Below are 22,795 nucleotides of genomic sequence, written 5' to 3' on the forward strand. Positions count from 1 at the left end.
AACTTTCCATTTCCAATGAGGTCTTTTTCTCATTTTCTTCTTACCTGAGTAAATATTTGAATGCAACCCTGAGCCTGTTACATTTTGTTTTAAACAAACCACACTGTCCCTGGCCAGATAGCTAAGCTGGTTAGAGCATTGTCCTGGTACGCCAAAATTGCCGGTTCCATCCTTGGTCAGGACACACATCAGAATCAACCAATGAACAAGTAAGTCAGTGTCCCTCTCTCCTTCTCTCTCTCTCTCCTTCTGTCTCTCTCTAAAGTCAATCAATCAATAAAAATTTAAACAAATAGTACAATAACAAAAACAAAACTTGAGTAAATCTGTAATTACATTGTTCCTTTGGAGAGTTCTAAAATGTTTTGGACCTCATGGTGGTGAGTGTTCCTAGTTTAATCTTCCCTCTCTTTAGCTGTCATCTACCCAGAGTTATTTGGTTAAGATACTTTTGTCTGCCCTCAGAAATCCTAGCAGTGTTTCAAAGCACAGGTTATTGTTACAGTCCTATAGGATTTTCTTCCTGATTAACCTGGAAATTACTTTTCTCATTCATCTGACGCTGATTACAGCATTTTCATGTCAATGAATCTTATTTCTCAAACTTTGCTGTAATCTCTTCTAGTGAAGAGGCTTTTTAAAGAATGTGATAAGCATATGTTGATTAATACAAGTTAATCAATAGACATCAAATAAACAGTGACTGCATTTAAGGCATCGTGCCAGGTAGGCATTAGTAGGGGTACAGAAGTAAGTCACTGCCTTGCCCTCTGTAACTCATAGTCTAATAAGAAAACTAAACTTAAGTACACAAATCACTGTAGCCCTAGGTGGACAAAGTGAGGAAAACAATATAGAGAATCAAAGCAGGTAAAAAGACTATGTATGAAAAACTATCAGGAAAGGTTTTGTTGTGAAACACTTTGTAAAATGTGCCTGAAATAATAATTTTGTTGTAGGTAGCACAGCTGTCTTTTGTTAGGTTTGCTGCTAGAAAGAACACATTCTGACAATCCTAGAAAAGCCATTTATTTCTTCACCATTATGTGACATATTATCCTTCCTTTCTGCCCAGAACTATAAAGCATCTGAGACTTTCTCTCTCTTTCAAGACAACTTAGCCTGTCATAGTTTCGCAGATGCTGGCAGAAAACATGAGACTACTGGGTCAGAGACAAAGGACCTCATTCCTCACAGCACAGCCCCCAGCGAGAGCTTTTCCTCCCCCTCAAGTCCCAGAGGGCATGAGGCCTACCAGCCTAGGTAGGTGCTACACATACAGTGAATATGTGTTACACCTCATTAACCAACTCAAGCTTAGAAACTCCCAATCTTATAAGGGGGCTGCTAGCAAACATGTCCAACCTTTGCCCAGAGGGAGACATTTCTTTATTATCCTGGTCAGGAGACAATCTTCCATCTGCCCTGGAAGGAGATTCTAGCTTAATCTTCCAAGGCTGTTTGAAAAGAGAGTGTGGAACAAAAGTAGATATGTAGAATGCTATAGAGAATTATCCTCAAACTGTGCGTCTACATAGTCCTGGAAATAACATTATGAAGCAGTGATTTAGGAGAATATAGGACTATATTTTAAGGTTTGTTTTTGTTGGCCTGGATATTATTTCATCATTGAAAACTTGAAGACGCTGTATTTTTTCCACAGAATTGATTAAGTTATCTACTACATTGAAATTGTGCAAATCCAGCGTAAAATATTATTTTCATAATAATGAAAAATGAGGAAGAAGAAATGCTAATATTCTAAGAACAAAGAGCCCTGCATTTCATAAGTTGTATTTGTTAAGTATATAAAGCATTATTCCGAATTACAGATGAGGCGTTCTCTAATTTATTCATAGCAATAAATGAACTAGTCATGAAAACCTTTACAATGATAGGTGATCCCAAAATGAATTTGTATTTTCTTTACACACACACATTTTCTAGCATATCCTTTTGAATAATTTATGTATCCACAGTAAAATCATAATTCAAAACCAAACCGAATCTCAAGTTAGAATGGATCTTAAAATTATCTGAGAAAATCTACCCCTTGGTGCAAGAATTATTTTTCTACAATAATGGCTCAGTAAAGTCTGTAAATTCCACAGCTTCAGTTCCAGAATCCCTGCTCTACAGTGGTGTTAATGATTCTCCTCAGGCAATGCAGGGCTACCCCTGAACCTGACATTGTTGTGTTTATGTGACATTTTTCCTGAGTCATCCATGATCCACTGATGGATTCATTGCTGCAATTAAGAAAATTGATTCTAGGATTTTATGCATGGGATTTGGCTCTTTAGTTGATTTTCTTTTATATCCCTACTTTCTTTTTGTCTTTTTTCCTGTCACAACATAAATACAAAAGCTCACATATTTTCATTTAAAAGTTTATACACTGCATGAGGAAAGCAAAAGAACACCTTATGCTGAATATTATTAGTAAGAGACTTGGTAGGGTGGGGCTGCTATACTAACAAGAACATAAAAGTAGCATTATGTGCCTATAATACAAAGCATAGAGTGCTTACTCCTATGATAACAAATGTAATCATATAAGGATTACCATAATAAAATGCTATTGTCCCACTTTTATAAAATTAAAAATCCCCAATATTTTTCATGTTCCAGGGACTGGATTTAGCTACACAGTGAGTGAGGTAAATGACAAGTCTTTTCTATTTCTACCATGTAAGTGCCTAACCTGATATTTTATGGGGCACAGTTAAAAAAAAAAAGTTAAATCTTGATCATCTATGGGATTCAAACACATAGATCATATTTCAAAAACTAAAATGCCTTCAGGGCAAACACTCTGACTCAAATCAGCGTCTGTCCCATTGAAAGAAGACTTCAGCGTTTCGGCTGCAGAGGAATGTTGCCACACAGGAATGCAAGCCTGTTGCCTGAGAAACCAGAAATGTGGATTTGGATGTAAAAGTTCTCATTTTTGAACGTTGGGCACTAATTAAAAATAATTAAATAGTGTGCTCACAAAATAATAAATACCTTCAATCAGCGACATCTAATATGTGGTTAGATAACCATAACGTCCTTCCAGGCCAGCACAGCCCATGATGGAACGGCGGTGGATGGGGGGAAGGAGATATCAAAAACATCAAAGGAGTCTTTTGGGAACAGACAAATCACCATGGAAGAAGAGTCTGGAATACTGAGTAGAGACTGCCAACAGTAAACGTTGACACTGGGAACTAGGAAGCTGTGCACGAGCTCTTCCCAATATAGGCCCTGAGGACTCTGAAGTGTCCTGAGGAGGAAAGGATAATTTTAGAAATAGTATCTCGAGAGGCCCAGGGTACTCTCCTGGGAAATTTCAATTCTTTCACCAAAATGTTGACTTGAGAGTGGAAGGTGATTGCATGCAAAATCAAAACAAGACAAAGCAAAAAACAGGAACCAAACAAATATTGATGTAGCCTGGCTCAAAGCAGCCACGTGGGAAGGAGAGGAAGCAGGAACATCTTAGGAGTTCCTTAGGCCAGTGTGTGTAGATCCAAGGTCCAGGCCTTTGGAGGTAATGAAGAAAAACTATACGGTGTTCTGCTGAAAGCCGACATCCTCAAACTAGGATCTTCACCTTACTAGCAGAGCCTATGGAGATGATACGTTAGCGTTGAGTGGGAACCCCATAGAACTCTGAGACTCACAGAAAGGGGGCTGACTGGAGTGTTTCAGTGTAGTAGGGTAGGGTCATTGGTACCCCTATTAAATTACCTCCTAGTTAGGAGGCTTAAGGTCTTAAGGTACTGGAAACATTTGGGAATAATCCCAAAAGGAAACAATCCTTTTAGCAATTGCTACAGTTACTTAAATAGATCACATGCCTTGGTTTCCACCGACATATCTACCTTACATTATGGGGTTGGACAGAGAAATATCCAATTTTGTAAAGAAGCTCCAAAATAATACTACTTCCTTGATAAAGTTGTGGTAAAGATTAAGTTAAATGTTGAATCTAAAGTGGTCAGCAAACTTTAAAGAGCTGGTAACTCCAAGTGTCAGGGAAGATTGCTGGTGGAATACAAACATGTTACCATCCTGGAGAGCAATCTGGCACTACACCCAAATTGAATATATGTTTGCTTGAAGACCCAGGGATTCTGCTTCTGGTTATACATACCAATGACATTCTTATACAGATGTTAAAGGGACATGTGCAGAGATGCACCATGTGTTTTATGTGGTAGAGACTTGGGTGGCCCTCTGGGTGTCCATCCCTGGAAGAGTAGGTAAATAAATGTGTAGGGGGATCCATGAATATTACAAAGCAATTAGGAACAGCAGACTATATGTATACAAAAAACTATGTAGAGCGATTTCAAAAACTCAGTTTTAATGAAAAAAATGAGAAAGACTTTACATAATTTGAAAATATGATTTACATAAATTTTAAAATATGCACCAAAAGCAATAATATACATTTTATAAGAATATGAAGACAAAGAATAGTACCCAGTAACAGTTTACAATAATTGCTCCCTTCAGGGATGCCAGTAAAACATGGAGTGGGAAGGAAGGAAATAAATAAAATAAGAGAGAAATCTCTTAAGGTCAATGATAGTAATGAATCATGAGTTGAGTAAACTCAAACCTTTGTGTAACTGAGCAAACTGGAGCTTGTCCACGTGGCACCAGGACACATGACCCAACAATTTGCATTGAAGGAAACAGGTTTTTATTAACAGGGTTCCAACCTCAGGGGGCTGGGAGCCCTCCTGCTCAGAGCCCTGTTCTCCCACGAGACCCAGCACTTTCCTTGCTCCCCACCAGCCTAAAAGCCAAAACCAAGCCCAGAAGTTCCCCACTTCCTTATCTGTTTTTGAGCCAGCTGTGCAAGCAGATCTCCACCCCCTCTGGAATGTGCGCTTGTGGCTTTCAGAGTTGCTGTCTTCTTGCACAGCTCTTTCCTTCTGGATCTGTTGTATGTTGTCCTCGGCCTCCATGTAGTGGTCCAGGGAAACATGTGCCATGTTACACTGGATCATGGTAGAGTCCAGGGAGGCACGCGTCCCAAGAGAGTGACTTACCGTATGTTCTTCAGAGAAGCAGAAGTCCCAGTTCTGCTCTAAGCACCTCCCATGAATAGGTGCTTGGTTAGGCAGGTTCTCACACAGCTCCATCAGCTCTCTCCTTACACCCTTTCCTCCTGCCTGCATGGTTGCTACCTCACTGCAGACCACATGGCTTCTTCCTCCTTTCTATCACAGGCTACATGGCAGAAAAAAAACCCTCTCTTTCAGATGGCCCTTATTTTAAATGCTCAGACTGGAACTTCCTACGTGACCTCATATGCGGCTCCACCTATTATGTGCAACTTTTGCCAGTTCCCCTATATCTTTTTAGTATATTTTACCTTCTTTCAGCTGCCATCTTTAGTCAGGGCAAGAGTTCCCCTTGACACAGGGCATCTACCTCCCCTGGCTATGTCACAAGTCACTATAGTCTCTGAAAGTCATGTATACCTTTTGCCTGGGGTGGCAGCACAGCTATTAACTTGCTACTGTTAAGTAAACTATCTTAAACACTGTATTGTCCACTTCCCCCTTCTCTCAATCCAGGTTTGCGGTGCCTTATGCTCTGCTATTTGGGGGGACCCCCGCTCTGTACCCCATTATATTTGCCCATGAGCTTATCATGTGATAGAAAGAAAAACTAAAATAAAGTTCTTACCACGTTATCTGGCACATAGTATAATTAATTCTATAATTTAAGCAAAAAGAGGAACAGAAGAAGTCTGAAAAAAGAAAAGAAAAAGAGAACATTTTTTTCATTAAGATTACACTTCACAGTCAGAAATTTGTGGCATCAGATAACAAGTATTGAATGATTTCTGCTTGTGACCCCAGCAAAGTGCTAGATATAATTGGAGATAAAACAGAAATACTTATTGTATTATTATTCTTCAAGGAAGAAACCAAAAAACTTAAAATATAGTGAAAAATATCTGAATCCAGTGAGAAATTGGTAGGGTTAATTTTTTTAAATATAAAACCTCCATGACCCTGAATAGCCCCAGTGATCTTGAGAAAGAAGAACAAAGCAGGAGGGATCACAATACCTCATATCAAACTATACTACAAGGTCACTGTAATCAAAACAGTCTGGTGCTGGCATATGAATAGACACATAGATCATTAGAACAGAATAGAGAGCCCAGACATAAGCCCATGTCTCTGGTCAATTAATATTTGACAAAGGGGACAGAAGTATAAAATGGAATAAAGACAGTCTCTTCAACATATGGTGCTGGGAGATCTGGAATGATCCATGCAAAAAAAAGAAAAAGGAAAGAAAGAAAGAAACTAGATGACCAACTTACACTATACACCAGAATAAACTCATAATGGGTAAAAGACTTACACATAAGCCATGACACCATAAAGTTCTGAGAGGAAAACATAGGCAGTAAAATTTCAGATATCCCACCCAGCAATATTTTCACTGATAGATCCCTTAGGGCAAGGAAAGTAAAGGAAAGAATAAACAAATGGAACTACATCAAATTAAAAAGCTTCTGCACAGCTAAAGAAAACCATATGGGAAAACACATTTGCCAACAATACCTCAGACAAGGGTTTGATCTCCAAAATGTGTAAAGAACTCACAGGACTCAACCCCAGGAAGAAAAAATACAATTAATAAATGGGCAAAGGACCTGAGCAAACACTTCTCTCAGGAGGACATACAGAGGGCCAAAGACGTATGAAAGGATGCTTAGCATCACTAGCCATCAGAGAGATGTAAATTAAAACCACCATGAGATACCACTTCACACTGGTCAGAGTGGCCATCATAAACAAATCAACAAGCAGCAAATGCTGGCGAGGTTGTGGAGGGAAGGCAACCCTAGTACACTGTTGGTGGGAATGCAGACTGGTGCAGCCACTGTGGAAAACAGTATGGAATTTCCTCAAAAACTAAAACTGGAACTGCCTTTTGACCCAGCAAGTCCACTGCTGGGATTATACACTAAGAATCCTGAAGCACCAATTCAAAAGAACCTATGCACCCCTATGTTCATAGCAGCACAATTCACAATAGCCAAGTGCTGGAAACAACCTAGGTGCCCATCAGTGAATGAGTGGATCAAAAAACTATGGTATGTTTACACAATGGAATACTACACAGCAGAAAGAAAGAAGGATCTCCTACCTTTTGCAAAAGCATGGATGGAACTGGGGAGTATTATGCTAAGTGAAAAAGCCAGGTAGTGAAAGAAAAATATCATATAATCTCTCCTATTACAGGAACCTAATGAACAAAACAAACAAAGGAGCAAAATAAAACCAGAGACGTGGAAACAAGGAACAAACTGACAGGGACCAGAGGGGAGGTGGGAGGGGGATAAATGAGGAAAGAAGGGGAAGGGTCTAGTTAAAGAGCAGGTATAAATGATGTACAGGCATGGACACCAGTTGGGAATTGACTGTGGGAGTGAGGGCATGGGTGGGGCAGGGGAGAACAACACAGGAAAATTGGGACAACTGTAATAGAAGATTTTTTTAAAAGTAAAACCTTTATGTGGTATACTATTAGCTGATACATTCTAAATAAGCACTTAGAGTCATTAATCCTTAAATCTGTTCATGCAGCGAATATTACTGAGTCCAGCACACATCAAGTTCTGTGCTAAGTGGTAAAACTGCAAAGGAAACTCAAGTTAGTGCCTGACTTAAAGGGACAGACAGGTTTAGGAGGTAGCCTGGACTGCAGAGGTTTTGTAAGGTGGGTTAAGTACGGAGCAGGGCTGGTTAAAGTGTGCATGGCCTCTGAAGAGCTGAGACATGAGTTCAAGCTTCAAAAAAATATTTTTTTTCAAATAAGGTTTAGAATGAAGTGAAAACTCAAAGATAGTTGTCTTAATTATGCAAATAATGATGTAAAGAAGATAGTCTTGCTTTATCCTTTCAGAAAATAGAACAAATGAACATTTATTGAATTGCAGAAAGAAATGAAATGGTGTTTCAGTGTGGTTTATTTTTATATGCAGTTGCATAATAGTCCATTATCTTTTTTTTTCAGATACACTGGCCCAGTCCACCACTAAAAATAGAAGAATGCATAATGAAAGGAAAAGATGCAGTAAGTAGTATTCATTGCAAATCATCAAATAGACCTCTCATCAATCACAAAGGACTGAATCCCTAACTTTTAATTCACTTTAAAAATCATATATGCAATTTATGTCAGGAATAAAAATATGTATTCCTTATAATAATGTTTATTTTCTATGTATTTGGGAAAAAACAATGGTGGGTAATTTTTTAATTTGAGGAAAGGCTAAGCATACTCTGAGATTTTATTTCACTTTGTTTAGTAAATTAGAAATATGCAGAAACAAAAGGAGAAAGCAGAAAAAAAATGAAAGAAGGCAAAAGCAGTAAACATGCCTATGTATTCCACAAATATCGGAGGGTCTTTCCTACTTTCAGATGCGGTGCTCCGTTTCCCCGTGGCCCCTCTGCAGTGTGTGAGGGGAAAGGTTGTCAGTAGCACCATCCCTGTAAGAGTGGCCAGCACATCAAACAGAGTGAAAGAGGGACCTTCACCTGCTGGGGGTAGCTGGCCAATGACGCCATTACGCATCTTGGAGAAAAGCATGCATGTCTTCTTTTGAAAGTAAACTTACCCTGTTTTTCAAGGAGAAAACAAACTACCTTGTAAAAAACAAATACTCATTATACCAGCTCAATTTTCTGTAGCAACTGGGTCACAGCCCAGGAATGAGTCAAGACATTCTTGCTGCTTTGGTCCTCAGTGTGATGCTGACTAATTGAACACACTCTAAGACTATGTCCATATAAGCCAAGCTGAGCCAAAATATGATCTAATTGGTTCATTCAAGATGTCCCAGTGTTTCAAGAGACCAAAAGCAGGTGTTTATAGCAATATGAGAATAGAACATTGTCCCCATGCCTGGGAGAAATAGACTATTTCAATGATAAGGGTCACCCATAGAATAAAATGCTACATGACTGGGAAATTGAAGAAATAATTATGTGCCCTGGAAAATCATTTCCGTGGTGCTAGAACCTGAATCATTTATGGCGGTATGGTTCTGCTGGCTTTTTATCCTAACACTGTTATAGAGACTTTAAAGTCCAATCTGTCCTCTGAAATATTACATTTACTGATTATTGCATTATGGTATGTGTTAATATCAAAACAATATTTAACATTAAAAGAGTTGAGCGTTTCTCTCATAATTTGTTTTAAATGAAGTAGCAATACCTAATTTGCCAACAAGGTGTTTGCAAGAATTAATTTTAGCCAAGTTGGTTTGAAGGAATTTTTAACTTTTTTTCATTTAGCATACTGATCATAAGACTTGCCTAGTGACTGATGTATTAAAACTTTGTTAAACATGTAATATATATTAGATACTGTGTTTAACTGGGGAATACAAATATGTGTAAAATAAAGATTCTGTCCTCAAAAACCTTACACTTGGGTACCAGTGTATGTAAACTAGAGCTCCTGGGCTAAGTGTGGCCTGCCATAAATGACATTTTATTAGAACACAGACATTTACATTCATGTGTGCATTGTCTATAGCTGCTTTCATGCTATAGCTGCAGAGGTAGCTGGTCACAACCAGAATGTAAGTAGTAGAGATCAGATCACCCATCATAAACACATATACTATATGGTCCGTCTTAGGAAAAGTTTGCTGATCTGTGGACTGTAATCTTAGTGTAATCACTATAAGATGCTACTTTTATTGGGTACCTTTCTATCTATTTACGTGAGAATTCTCTGTGAGTGTGTTTTGTATGAATTTATATTTGAAGATATAATTTACGTTCCCGAACATTAAAACTTTGTAATGCTCTACAGTCTGCATATGTTTTCTTATGAGTAAAGAAGCTTTTTCTAATTATTGGTTTTCTGACTTTATGCTGATTCATTGTTTATATATACTTCTGGAAAATAACAGCATTGGGAATAACTTAATTACTTAGTAGAATATATTGCCATGTAAATCTTTACGCTTGAATACATTTCTGAACCATGCTTTTATATTTCTCAGTTGTACGCTGGAATTCTTGAAAATGTTTTCCTTCCATTATGAAATGTAATTCCTACATCGCTGCTAACAAAAATGTGCACCCATCACCCAGGTCCCTTCTTCCACTGGTTCTTGTACTTTTTTCACCTGTCCCTCTGGCCACGGGAGACTTAAACATGAGATTTCTGGGGTTAGAAAACACAAAAATCAAAAAAAGGGCTAAACTTTCTACCAACCAGTGTCTTCTTTTTCCTGCTTTAGAGTGAATGTGCCAATTTTGTCCGGGTTTTGCATCACTATAATAGGACACACCTTCTCGCCTGTGGCACTGGGGCTTTCGACCCACTTTGCGCCTTCATCAGAGTCGGGTACCATTTGGAGGTAAGACTATTTCACTCCCTGCTGTCAATAAAAACAATGTCTAAAAGAGCTTTGTTCTTAAAGTTAGGTTGTGGCAATTCCTTTGAAGAAAAAGAAAAACAGCTTTTGTGAAATACTGATTCAGTTTGCTTACGTCAGAGAAATGTTCTCTCAGGGCCATTAAAATCTTTGTGAGCTGTAAAACTTGTGAACCAATTCTTTATGTATTCAGTCAGTGAACAATTGTATTTACTTAATTTGTCTACTTAAAAATATTTCTTAATATGAAACTGTGTTCTCTATTGTGTTATTATATAAATTTTTATTACTATAACCACCAAACTGGAAAGAATATGTACATGAATTTATATATGCATGTATATATAAGTGAATTTATATGAATGAAATTCCTACATTTAGTAAAGGACACATGATTACTCCTTAATCCAGTGAGGTAGGGAGGTGGATTTGGATGTGGGGAGAGATGGAGAACTGACAAGCCGAGGATGAACAGGTGGGAACTACACGGCTCTTTCCCCCGACTCCATCAGCAGGTGATACAGTGTAACGAGAGTGAGACGCAAGTGAATTCTGCCACACACATCATGTTTACGAATAAGCAGGTTTGCAGATCAGTTATACAACCTATTTCAACAAATTGATAAACTCTCATTTCTTTTAAGCACATTTTCAAGCACCCCTATCCCAGTTTCACTCTGAAGCATATTAAATAATATTCTGATGTCAGGCTCTGTTTGTCACCTTTCCTTTAGGCAGAACCCTGCCCTAAGACGGGACACAGGTAAACAGAACTCTACATATTCTGTAGTTCAGCAACTAGACTCTCTTGATTCTTGTATCACAATTAGGAGAGGCCATCTACAGCTATGAAATATTTTCAGCAGGTCCATATAAGGAACAATGTACTTCTCTAGAGAAAAACTACGTCTGATATTCCTTATACTAGTTAGCATTCAGGTGCACATATAGTTAACAATATCTGAAGTGTTTAAGCTGCCTCTGGAGAGAGCCCTGATTGAGGTACTTCATCTGTTAAGTATCCTTATAGGCTGGGTTTTAATTAGCATATTTTAAAAAAGATTTTATTCATTTATTTCTACAGAGAAGGGAAGGAAGGGAGAAAAAAAGGGAGCGAAACATAGATGTTCAAGAGATATATCGATTAGTTGTCTCTCTCATGCCCCCAGTCTGGGACCTGGCACCTGGCCTGCAATCCAAGCATGTGTCCTGACTGGGAATGGAACTGGCGACCTTTGGGTTCTCAGGCCAGCACTCAGTCCACTGAGCCACGCCAGCCAGGGCTGATTAGCATATTTTAAATGTTAACTAATCACCCCTAGTAGTAGACTAAAGTTAGTAGCATGTGTAAACCCATCACAGTGTATTTATTGAATTATTTTAAAGAAAAAAATATAGCTGATATCATAGGAGAACTTTAGATGAAGATATAGAAGAAAAGTGGGTTCAGAACAAAGTCAGAATATTTACATACATACAAATATACAAAGCATACATATGTATACAGGTATATAAACACACACATGTGTGCATACAAAAACACATACATACATACAATGTCATAATATATACATCTGTGGTGCAGATCTAGTGCAGACAAATCTCAGTTTTCATTTATCTGAAATTCTCTTTATCTCACCTTTATTTTTGAAGGATATTTTCTCTGTATATAAAATTCTGGCTTGACAGTTTTTTTTTTTTTCTTTAAGCATTTCAAAAATGTTTATGGTCTTCTCTTCCTGATGTGCATTCAGGTCTCATTCATATACACATGTAATATATACACATGCGTCCCAAGGGAGAAGAAAGAGGGAATGAGGAAAAAATATTATTTGAAATAATAGTCAATTATATATACTTGATAGACTGAAACTTTTGGGTAGTGTCCTACAGATCAAGATTCTGTCGATTTGTATTCAATCTTTTTCTTCTGCTTTTCAAGCTAGATAAATTCTGTTGATTTATTTTCAAGTTTATTAATCCTTTCTTCTTACATCTCTAATATGCTGTTAAGCCTACTCCATCAATGGTTCATGCGGATATTGTACTTTTCAGTTCTACAAAATTTACTTTGTATATTTTCTTTTTTCCATACTGAACATTCCCCCCAGTTTTTATTCATAATGAATATATTTTCCTTGAAGCCCTTGAAGATACTTTTAACAACTGTTTTTTTAAATCCTGGGTTTTAATTTTAACATGTGGGTCAACCTGAAGTAATTTTCTTTGACTGCTGTTTTTCTCTATGACTATTTTCTCGATTCTTTACATGGCCAGTAATTTTTATTGTGTACTGGACATCACAGATCATATGCTCTCATTCTGAATCCTGATTCTATTACCTTCGAAGAGGTTGATTTTTAATCTCTCAGGCAGTTGCCTCAGCTGGACTCAAACTCAGAGCTCTCTTGCGATGGTCGGCAGCCAAAAATCTCTTTCAACTCTCCAGCCACTGCTTTTCGTGGTCTGCTTGTACATGCGAGTCATGTGTCAGTCAAGGATTCAGGAGAGAATCTACACACAGATTTCAGGGTGCCTCCCTCAGTTTCTGGTTATATCTTCTCGCTTTTTAGCTGATCTAGTACTTTACGTCTCTGTTCTATGACTTTCCAAGCTAAAGTGTCTCTAGCTCTCTGCTTGATTGTAGCCTTTCCCATAACATGAACTGGGGGTTTCCTTAAGTTAAAATCTGTTCAGTATTTGTCTGCTCTTAAGTAATCTCTGGTGCCTTCAAATAATTGTTTTTATATATCTTTACTTCATTCATCATCATTATCTGTGGGACAGTTAGTTCAATACAAGCTGCATTGTCATTAAATGAAATGCAGCTCCATGTAATTCACCCTCATACACATGACATTGAATATTTTTCTCATGTAATTGTCTATGTATTAAATATGATTGAAGACATATGTTGAAAAACAATTCTGAACATGACATGAGAGGAACTTGTAGACATGGTAATGAAAACAGTGAGATTTATTCCCTAGACCCCATTTGGAGACTTGATAAAATTTTATCTGAGAGAATAAGTAATTACAAATTATTACAGGCAAGCCAAATACTTTGATTAAAAATTTTAGGGCCAGGCACACGTGGGATAGGTCTGCAGACATTAGTCTCCTTGGTTCAGGAACAGCAGGACGCAAAGCCAGGACAGATTGGTGGAGGATTTTATCATTAGTGGCATTCGGTAGTTATTTTATAGATAACATGAAAACCACGAAGGAGTTTGAGCAGAGTGTTTGATTAACGTGACATTAGTAATATTTTGGATTGATTCAAGCAGAGAGACATGAAAGGCAGAGAGAGATTAGAGGATCGTGAGGATATTTCATAGTGCTGCCACAATAGCAAAGGACAGGAAGTGTGGAACTGATGTGGGAAGCTGCTCAGCAGGGGAGTTTATGAAATTTAATATTTTATTGGATGTTGCTGATGAAAGGTAATTTTAAAATTCCATTTATTTCTTGATTGTGAAGAAAAACAAAAGGCTTTAACAACATGGGGGAGCTAAGGAGGCAGAGTTGGGTTTTGTGAGAACATAAAAAGTGTTCAGTATTTCTCAGTTGTAATTTTTTCCACATCGTTCTTTTTCTTTATTGTATTTTTCCGTTACCATTCAGTCTCCTTCCCTTATATCAGTTGTAATTCTTTAATGTCCATGCACAGTTATTTTAACTGATCCTGAAGCTAGGAGAGTGTGTTCTCAGAATAGACCGAATATCATAATAGGTTGAATTATTGAACCCTGGGGAGTTAGTGGTCCCTGAAGGAACCTGTCTCCTCTATCCCTGTCTTTTTTTTTTTTCTTTCCCTTGCTTTTTCTTTCTATCTTTCCCCCTTTCACTTCATCAAAGTAACTTGGAAAAATGCGATTAGTTAGATGATAGTAGAATGTCTAGGGAATATAAGTGTAAACAGACTGAGCAGACAGACTAGTATAAGGTGAAACAGGTTATTGCAAATTCAGAATCACACTTGTAAAAGGAAAAAAAAAAACATTTAACAATGACATACAACATCATTAATGCCACAGAGAGGGCTGTTTTGGTAAAGGGAAGAGTAATTACAATGTAGGAGATTAAGAAATGACTGGAAAATGACAGAATAATGGTAGTAAATTACCTATATAATCCAGAAACAATTATTAAAGAAATGTTGGGGAAGGCATAAAAATGTATAGGGGTGTTGAAAGGAGGTTTTCTTCATCTAGTAGATACAGAAACTTAAGTTATTTGTCACACAAGAGGATATGACCATTTACCTTCTTGGCATTGAAGAAAGGATGGGTAGGGAGCAGTTTTGTCAATGAGGGGACTGGGTATTCAATGGAGAGATGTCATTAAATGTTGGGTATAAAGGGCTGTTTTTCAGCAGAGAGACCTGAACTAGAAATGTAGATTTCAGAATAATCAGTGTGTGTGTGAGAGAGAGATAGAGAGAGACAGAGCGAGAGAGACGGCTGAGATCTTTAGGTATAATATCATTGCTTAGGAAGGGAATTCGAGTGAAAAGGTAAAGCAGCTGAATATGGAGTGCAGAAAGACCCATAACTAATGTTTGAAAGGCTGGCAGAGGAAGAAACCCTTGCAAAGGAGAAGGATAAGGAGCGACTAGCACAGAAATGAGGGAGCCATTACTTGTGTAGACATCTCAGAGACGCAAAGTGGCACTGGGCCTAGAAAGTCTTTGGAGACATTTATGAGAGGAGTTTTGGTAAAATGAATGCAAACCATGGTCTTCTGGCATTAAAGATTGAAGCCAACCTTCTCCTGTATCTCTTTTACCTCTTTCTTCATTTCATTATTTTTAATTTTTTGTTGAAGTATAATATAAATAGTGTGTGACTGCCTTTCTAGATCATTTCCACATATGGAGTACCCCTGTGCAACAAGCACCCAGATTGAATTATTTCTTTTATTTCTATTTTGTTTGTATTTTTACTTTTGTTTTCCTTAGAGGGCATGCATAAACTCTTAGGATGTCTTGCCTACGTGCCCTTCTAGTATAATTTTTATTTTCAAAACATTTTTTCATTTCTTTGAAATAAACATTTCACCTCACTTTTCTATCACCTCACTTTTGAGTTTTTCATAATTAGATTTATTTTCTCTTATTCTATCCTTCTCTTTAGTTTTGCTTCTTTTGAAGTACTACCTGATGGTTGGTTCTCACCCATTCTGTGCCATGTCTTTCAAGAAATTTCATTGTCTGTTCTTTTTTCTTATAATAACATTGTACTGGCTTCAGTTGGGATGATATTTTATTGCTCTTTTTATATCAAATTAGTTTTCCTAAACTTTTAGATCAAAGTAGACATCTAGCTTTGTATTCTAAAACCCAGCATTTTGCCTTATTTGGGGAAGTATTAAAATATAGAAATGATACATACACATATGTACTTATATATACTTTTTAATAGTTATGTACATATATGCTACTTTTTTCTGGCTATGATAGCTTCCTCTTTTATCTGGATGTTACATTTTCCTTGAACTTCTTTGTCCCTTTCTTGAAAAAGATGCATTCTACTCTTGCAGTTTTTTCTTGGAAGGGAGGTGAGCATGTTAATTTTGAGGGTTTGCAGGGCTTCCTCCCTCCCACAGACCCCTTGTAATCACCCACAGATTAAATCAGCAAAAATCTCTCCCAGGTTCAGCTGTCATTCTAAAGTGACACTACACTATCGAGTACTAATTGGTAATTTGATAGTACTTTTTTCCTCAGGTTTGACAAAACCTGGTTCTTTCTCTCTGTTTTTTTTTCCCCCTGCAAGATATTTATACTCTGTGTGGTTTATAGCTTGCAGTACTTTGTCCACACCTGCTGGTAGCTGGGGACTCATGGAGATTTGAAGAGCTAGTTTTGCTGTAAGCATCGCCAATGAGCTTCCAGTTGTGCGTTTCTAGTTGATCCATGTTTTTCTGGGAGAATTTTTGAAGAATAGAATGTATGCCTCTGTTGCTATCCTCTCATACATCTTACGGTACCTTTTAAATAGTAAAATCCTACGCAATGTAAAGTACTACTTAAAATACGACAAGTTTTTGTCTGCCTCTAATTTACTTACCTTTCAAAGAACATAGAAATCATGTTGAATGCAGAAGTTCAGATTAAAAAAACAGAGTTTCAGGTATAAAATATATATTTCTAGGGAATTGGCAAAGGCCTTGAACTGTTACAAAATTAAAATTACTTTAATTATTTAACAGTCCAAGTTCAACTTAGAACACAATGACATAAGCATGTCACTATTTGTATTAGTTTTCTATGTTGCAAAACAAATTACCAAAAGAACACACGTCTATTTTCTCACTGTTGGGCAACAGTCCAGGCACTGCTTAGCTGACCCCCAGTTCCAGGTCGCTCAAGGGTGAAATCAAAGTATTTCATATGCTCTGATCTCTCTGTCGTCTTTCTGGACCTCAGAGTCGTATTCTAAGTTCTTGTGGTTGCTGAGAGAATTTAGTTGCTGGCAGCTGTAGGACTCAAGTTCCTATTGTTAATGGCTGTCACCTAGCGGCTGCTCTGGCTCTTCGAGGCCACCTGCAGTTCCTTGCTACGTGGCTCCATCACAGCATGGCAGTAGATTTCTTCAAGGCCAGCAGGAGAATCCGCCTGTCCAGTTTACTATGAAGTCATTTAACATAATCTAATCAAAAGAATTACTATGCTGGTACCATGTAAATTGCTAAATTCTAGACAGTGGTTTCTCACGTTGGTGTATTTGTAGGTTCCACTCACGCCCAAGGGGTGGAGATTATACAGGACATCCTTACGTGGGGTAGGAATTGAGATGCCGTTAGCGTTCTGCCTACCATACTATCCTTCACATGTGTTAGGTATGAAAGGGAGATTGTGCTAGTACAAGTGTTTTAACAGGATGTTTCTGGGGGATGTAAGGCAAAGGCACAAAGTAAAGGGTAAGAAATGAAGTCATCCTTTTCTAAGTTTGTCCAATGCTCTTCTCTTAAAAGAATCCTGAAGAAATGAAGTCATTCTTTTCTAAATTTGTCCATGGTTCTTCTCTTAAGAGTCCTGCATTCTTTCTTGCAAGGCCTGTAAAAATTAAGGTATGATTGGGCTATCTCCAGAATTAGTTTACCCAAACATGGGAAAATTTGACTGGCCTGCGGGCATAAGCATTTGACTATAAATTCCTGCCATGTTTCATTAGTGTAGGGTACATTTTCTCAGTGTATCTTGCTTTGTGCCAAATAAATTACTCAGGCAAATATATTTGGCACCAAAGGAAAGCAATAATTCACTTTTTTGATTTTCAGTAATGATTTTGACACATTTCTTCTAGTGCAGAAAGCAGCAGTTTAGCTATTTAAGTTGGAACATTATAAGCTTTAAAATCATGAGAATATATCAATCCAGTATAAAGTCTCTTAGAAAATATGTTGGAAGCTGTATCCAGATAATGTTCTTACCAAGTTAGTTCACATTTGTATTTCATAGACTAGAAATGGTGTATTTTTCTAGTTGTCTGTAGTCCCTGAATATTTTGGGGTGTGCTCTAAGAGATGACTATTTAGAAATATGCTTTTAGAGTCATATATTTTACATATTGTCCCATGTAAAAATAATTTTATGTTTAATAAATATTAAAAATACCTTTTCAGGCAATAATACTTTAGTACACAAAATAGATAGAAATATACATGTTATAAATACATGAACTTTTATCAGATATATTTTTCTCACAGATAATTAATATTTGTTTCTTTGTAGATTAAATTTTACTTTCTACTTAGAGTACAGAGTAAAAAGTTCATTGGGATAGTCAATAAAACTAATTAACAATTTCTAGAGGCTTAAACAGTAACTCATCAGTGTTTTATGACTGATATTTGTGTTCTGCTTCACACAACTGAGATCAATGTGCCATTCATTCAATATTCTGTGTTTTTCACAAAGAAATACTCACATCTTGATAATTCATTTGTCAATTCTTGCCACACCCCACTTCTAAACGCACAAAATTCCCAAGATTCCCAAATTTGTTCTTGCAATAGGTTTCTGTTAGGTCCCTGTTTACTTCTGTTTGTTTAGCTGCAGTTATCTTAAGAGGTGAAAAGATGTTAAAGGTAATAATTTTTATATAATTAAAAAAACTAGTGTGGCTGTTATCAATTTCAATAGAATAAATATATGAAATTTTACATTGAGTACTTAGTAACAGCTATGCTCTCAGATAATTTTTATATATTACAAATGTTTTTTTAACAAAAATGTGCAGATTATAATTTGCACCAAAGATAGTTTTATAAGCCTTATTGGTCACCTGTTTTGAAGGGTAACAAAACCCTTGGTCTGTATTTTCCTGATCCATTTGTGTAAAAATAATATATAGAAATGTTTTACATGTTTGAAATCATGGCCATTTTTATATTCTCATTTCAAATAAATGATTAAAAGGTAAAATGTATCACCCTATGAAGTCAGGTTTATGTTTGATTTGGCCTCGGTCTGCGAGATTTCCCACTCTGCAGATCAGGTGTTGTATATATATTTTTGACTGAAAATGTAATGGAAATTATTAGCAATGAAAATAGAAATTACTTGATGATATTATTTTTGAGGCAGGGAAGGTGGAGATATTTTATACATTGAAATAAATATTTAAAGTTAAATATGAAAGAGGAACTTACTTACACTAACATAGTAGCTGTCAGAAAAAGACAATATATTAGTAGTTCTTTAAAAATGACAAAAGCTTGAGTAGATAAAGAAGGCTTAGGAAACTTTAATCGAACCAATGTTTTTAAAGAAATGATATGTCTTGTCCATAGGCACTCAGCCATTTACCACATCGTTTTTTTACGCTTTCTTTACTACAAATCAAAAGGCTTTTTTCAGTGCAAGTGATAGAAAAGGCAGCGTTAAAAGATGAACATGACACTTTCTCCAGCATATTGCAGTCTGTCATTTTTGTGGTTTTTAAAATCCCTGAGGTTATTCAAAACTGTCTCAGAATGAAGGGGTTGTTCCTGCTGGTTGTTCTCTCCTGTCAGTCCCAGTAGTGGAAGCTGGTGACATGATCTTCTGGTGGGAAGGAAAACAGGGTTCTTTGTGCTGGTTTTTGTCTGACAGTGATCATATGGAAGCCCTTGGACAGGCAGACTGTTCGCCACACTTCACACACAGCTCTCCTCTCCCCTCCCCGTGTGTGTGTGTGTGTGTGAGGCAGGGAGTAAGAAGCCCCGCTGTCCAGGACCAGGTGTCTGTGAGCAAAGAGAAGGCGAAGAGAGAAACCAGGTGATACCGTTGCTGAGCAACTTCCCCGTTGGCCACTGGGGACTGAGGGGCCAGGAGAGGCTTGCGTTGGGCCAGAACTGTTACTAAAGGAGCAGGTCAGAGCCTTAGGGAGCAGTGTGCTCTGCTGTGAGGGCTTGTTTTCTACTTAAAAACAGGAATACGTGGAAGGAGTCAAAAAACAAAACATGAAAGTGCTCCGCTACCAACTTTTGCCCACCTCTTCCGTGGCACTTTTTGTTAATAGTTTGATATTTCTGTTTTGAAATGTCTGTGTGTGTTTGTATAATAACAAAAAATGTTCATATTCTACCTAAAGGTCTTATTTTGTTTATTTTTACTCAAAAACCAAACTTCATGGGCACTACTATATATCCGTTAGGGCATAGTAGTTCTCTCATTCATTTAAATGGCTCCACAGCATTCTTTAGTAAGAATAAACCATAATGTGATTTATCTGTAACTGTTTTTCTTGAGGCTACAGTGAAGCAGACAGAATGAGTCTGATGCTAGAGTGCTTGGGCATCTAAAGGGCACGTGAGATGCTCGTGGGTGTAGACCAGTAAGCAGTCATGTCTCCGGTTCAGTTAGATGTTATAAACTAGAGCCATACGCCCGATTCAGCTCACAGATGTGCTCTGTTTGTCTCAAATAGTATTTCTTGTTTGTTTATATTATACAGCTTGCATTTGGAAACTGGTAGGTTTCACAGACTAGACTGTGATTTCCACTGGACCGACATGAAAAGAAGCAGTTGGTGCTAAGGAGTTGCTGTCCCGCTCCTCAATAGGGACTGGTGATGAACAGTGTTCCACAGTCCCCACCACTCACACAGTGCTCACTCACACCCAGCCTCTTCGCCAGTCTGCCGTCTCCGCCTGGCCCTGACCAGGCGTTTGCATTTGTTCCTCAAAGACTGCAGGGTTTTGAACTTCCTCAAAACCTTCAAGTGCTCAGAGTCTTGGAGTTAGTAGTAATCCTGGAATCCTTGAGTCAGCGAGTGGATTAATTCACAAATGGGCTTTGTTGCATTGGTATTTGATGTAGAACTCTATCTAAGATTCTAACAAATCCAGAGCCAGCCTGTAGGTGTCCGGCGGCTGCCGTGAACTCCGGAGCCATGAGGATCCACAGCAAAGGACATTTCCAGGGTGGAATCCAACTCAAAAATGAAAAAAAACGGACCATCTTTGAAGTCTCTGAAAACCACTAACAAACCAGAAAAGGCCAAATACAAGCCACTTTGGGGAAAGGTATTTTACATTGACTTACCTTCTGTCACAGTATCTGAAAAACTGCAAAAGGACATTAAGGATCTGGGAGGACGAGTTGAAGAATTTCTCAGCAAAGATATCAATTATCTTATTTCAAATAAAAAAGAAGCTAAATTTGCACAGACTTTGGACGAATTTCTCCTGTACCAAGTCCAGAATCTGCGTATACTGCAGAAACCACTTCGCCTCATCCCAGTCATGATGGAAGTTCATTTAAGTCTCCAGCGTCAGTGTGTTTAAGCAGAGGAATGTTATTAGTTAAAAAAGCTATCAAGGACCATGATTTTATCCCTTCAAATAGTATATTATCAAATGCCTTATCGTGGGGCGTAAAACTTCTTCATATTGATGACATCAGATACTACATCAAACAAAAGAGAAAAGAATTGTATTTACTCAAGGAATCAAGCACTTCTGTAAGAGATGTGCATCTCCTGAGGGACACAGAAACTTCGCACAGAGTAATCACTATCAAGTTGTTGATAATACCATGTCTAAGTTAGTTTCTGACTTTGTGGAATATGAAAGGGGCATGCCTAAAAAGAAAATATTAAAATGCAGCCTTGGATCTTTTTCTCCCATTACTGCAAATATACAGAAAAAGCCTCAACCAAAAGAAAAGCTAGAATTGCAACCTACTTCTCAGAAGGACTTCAGGGAAAATAATGCACAGGTGATCGAGCCGAGTTTTCAGTATAAAGAAACCCAGCAACCTGAAGAAAAGCCTGTGTTTACTTCAGAGCACATCACTTACCCTTCAAGTGAATTGGGAGACCTGGATGAGAAAAGAACTAATAAATGTTCTATGTTAAATCCAGCTGACACTGACATAAAACACAATTTTACACATCTACCTCCAGATAAGAATGAACAAGGATGCATTCTTGATGTTTCTAAACACAAATTAATTGTAAGTGAAAACGACATGGAAGAAGTAAGAACGGATCACGGTCCATGTAGGCTACAGACATCTACGCAAGTTTCTGATTCCATTATGGATAATAGCACATCTCAACCAAAACAAAAGTCAGACACTGTGCTGTTGCCACCAAAGGATGTGAAGGAAAAGGACCTTCATTCAGTATTTGCTGGTGATTCTGGTCTGTTAGCAATAAGCAGTTCACAGGAGCGCTTGCCTGCTCAGGCAAATACTCCGTCCCGAAGTCGTCCCAAGGAATCGAGTGAATGTGACATCAAGAATAAGGATAGCTTACCTTCTGGTAAAATCTGTCGGAAAGTGAAAATATTGTTAGGAAGAAATAAAAAAGAAAATCTGGAACCAAATGTGTAATTAGATACGGAAAGAACTGAATGTCTTGCTATATAAGAGGAAAGCAGAATTAAAAAAAAAAAAAAAAGATTCCAACAAATCCAAAGTAAGAAATTGGTTAAGATGTTTATAAGATAGAATTTATAAGTACCCTCTCACACCCATTTTTTCTTTTATTTATGTAAGTTTTGCCTACTCTTGAACAGGTTTGGTGATAACACAATAATAGATAATTTGTTTTTAATTTTCTGGTCAATAGAACATAAAGTAAGCAGCTTAGCATAGAGAGCAGAAACAGACTTTAGGTGTACTTTCTTGGCAACTTATAAAATTCATACAAAAATTGTGCAGATCAAAAATATACCTATGATTCATGTTTATAAATTAAACACATCTATGTAACCAGGATACAGATCAAGAAATAAAAAACATCACCAGAACCCCACAATCTGTCTTCCCCCTTTAAAGTCACTATCCCACCTAAATAATGGCTTTTCTGACTTCTATTGCCATAAATTAGTTTTCCCTCATTTAAAATTTTATGTAAATGAAATCACA

At 37.4% G+C, this 22,795-nt stretch overlaps 1 protein-coding gene and 1 pseudogene across 1 annotated transcript in view; both read left to right on the forward strand.

Annotated features, from left to right (window-relative positions):
* The window catches only part of SEMA3E (semaphorin 3E), a 249,828-nt gene that overhangs the window by 151,940 nt on the left and 75,093 nt on the right, over positions 1-22,795 (forward strand). The window contains exons 3-4 of the mRNA XM_024559078.3: positions 8,044-8,103; positions 10,292-10,411. Of these exons, the coding sequence (XP_024414846.2) occupies positions 8,044-8,103; positions 10,292-10,411 (180 nt within the window). The remainder of the gene's footprint in view (positions 1-8,043; positions 8,104-10,291; positions 10,412-22,795) is intronic.
* On the forward strand, positions 10,897-22,375 carry LOC112302190 (protein DBF4 homolog A pseudogene; annotated as a pseudogene).

Source organism: Desmodus rotundus, chromosome 6 (assembly GCF_022682495.2).
Source record: "Desmodus rotundus isolate HL8 chromosome 6, HLdesRot8A.1, whole genome shotgun sequence".
NCBI classification, from domain to species: domain Eukaryota; kingdom Metazoa; phylum Chordata; class Mammalia; order Chiroptera; family Phyllostomidae; genus Desmodus; species Desmodus rotundus.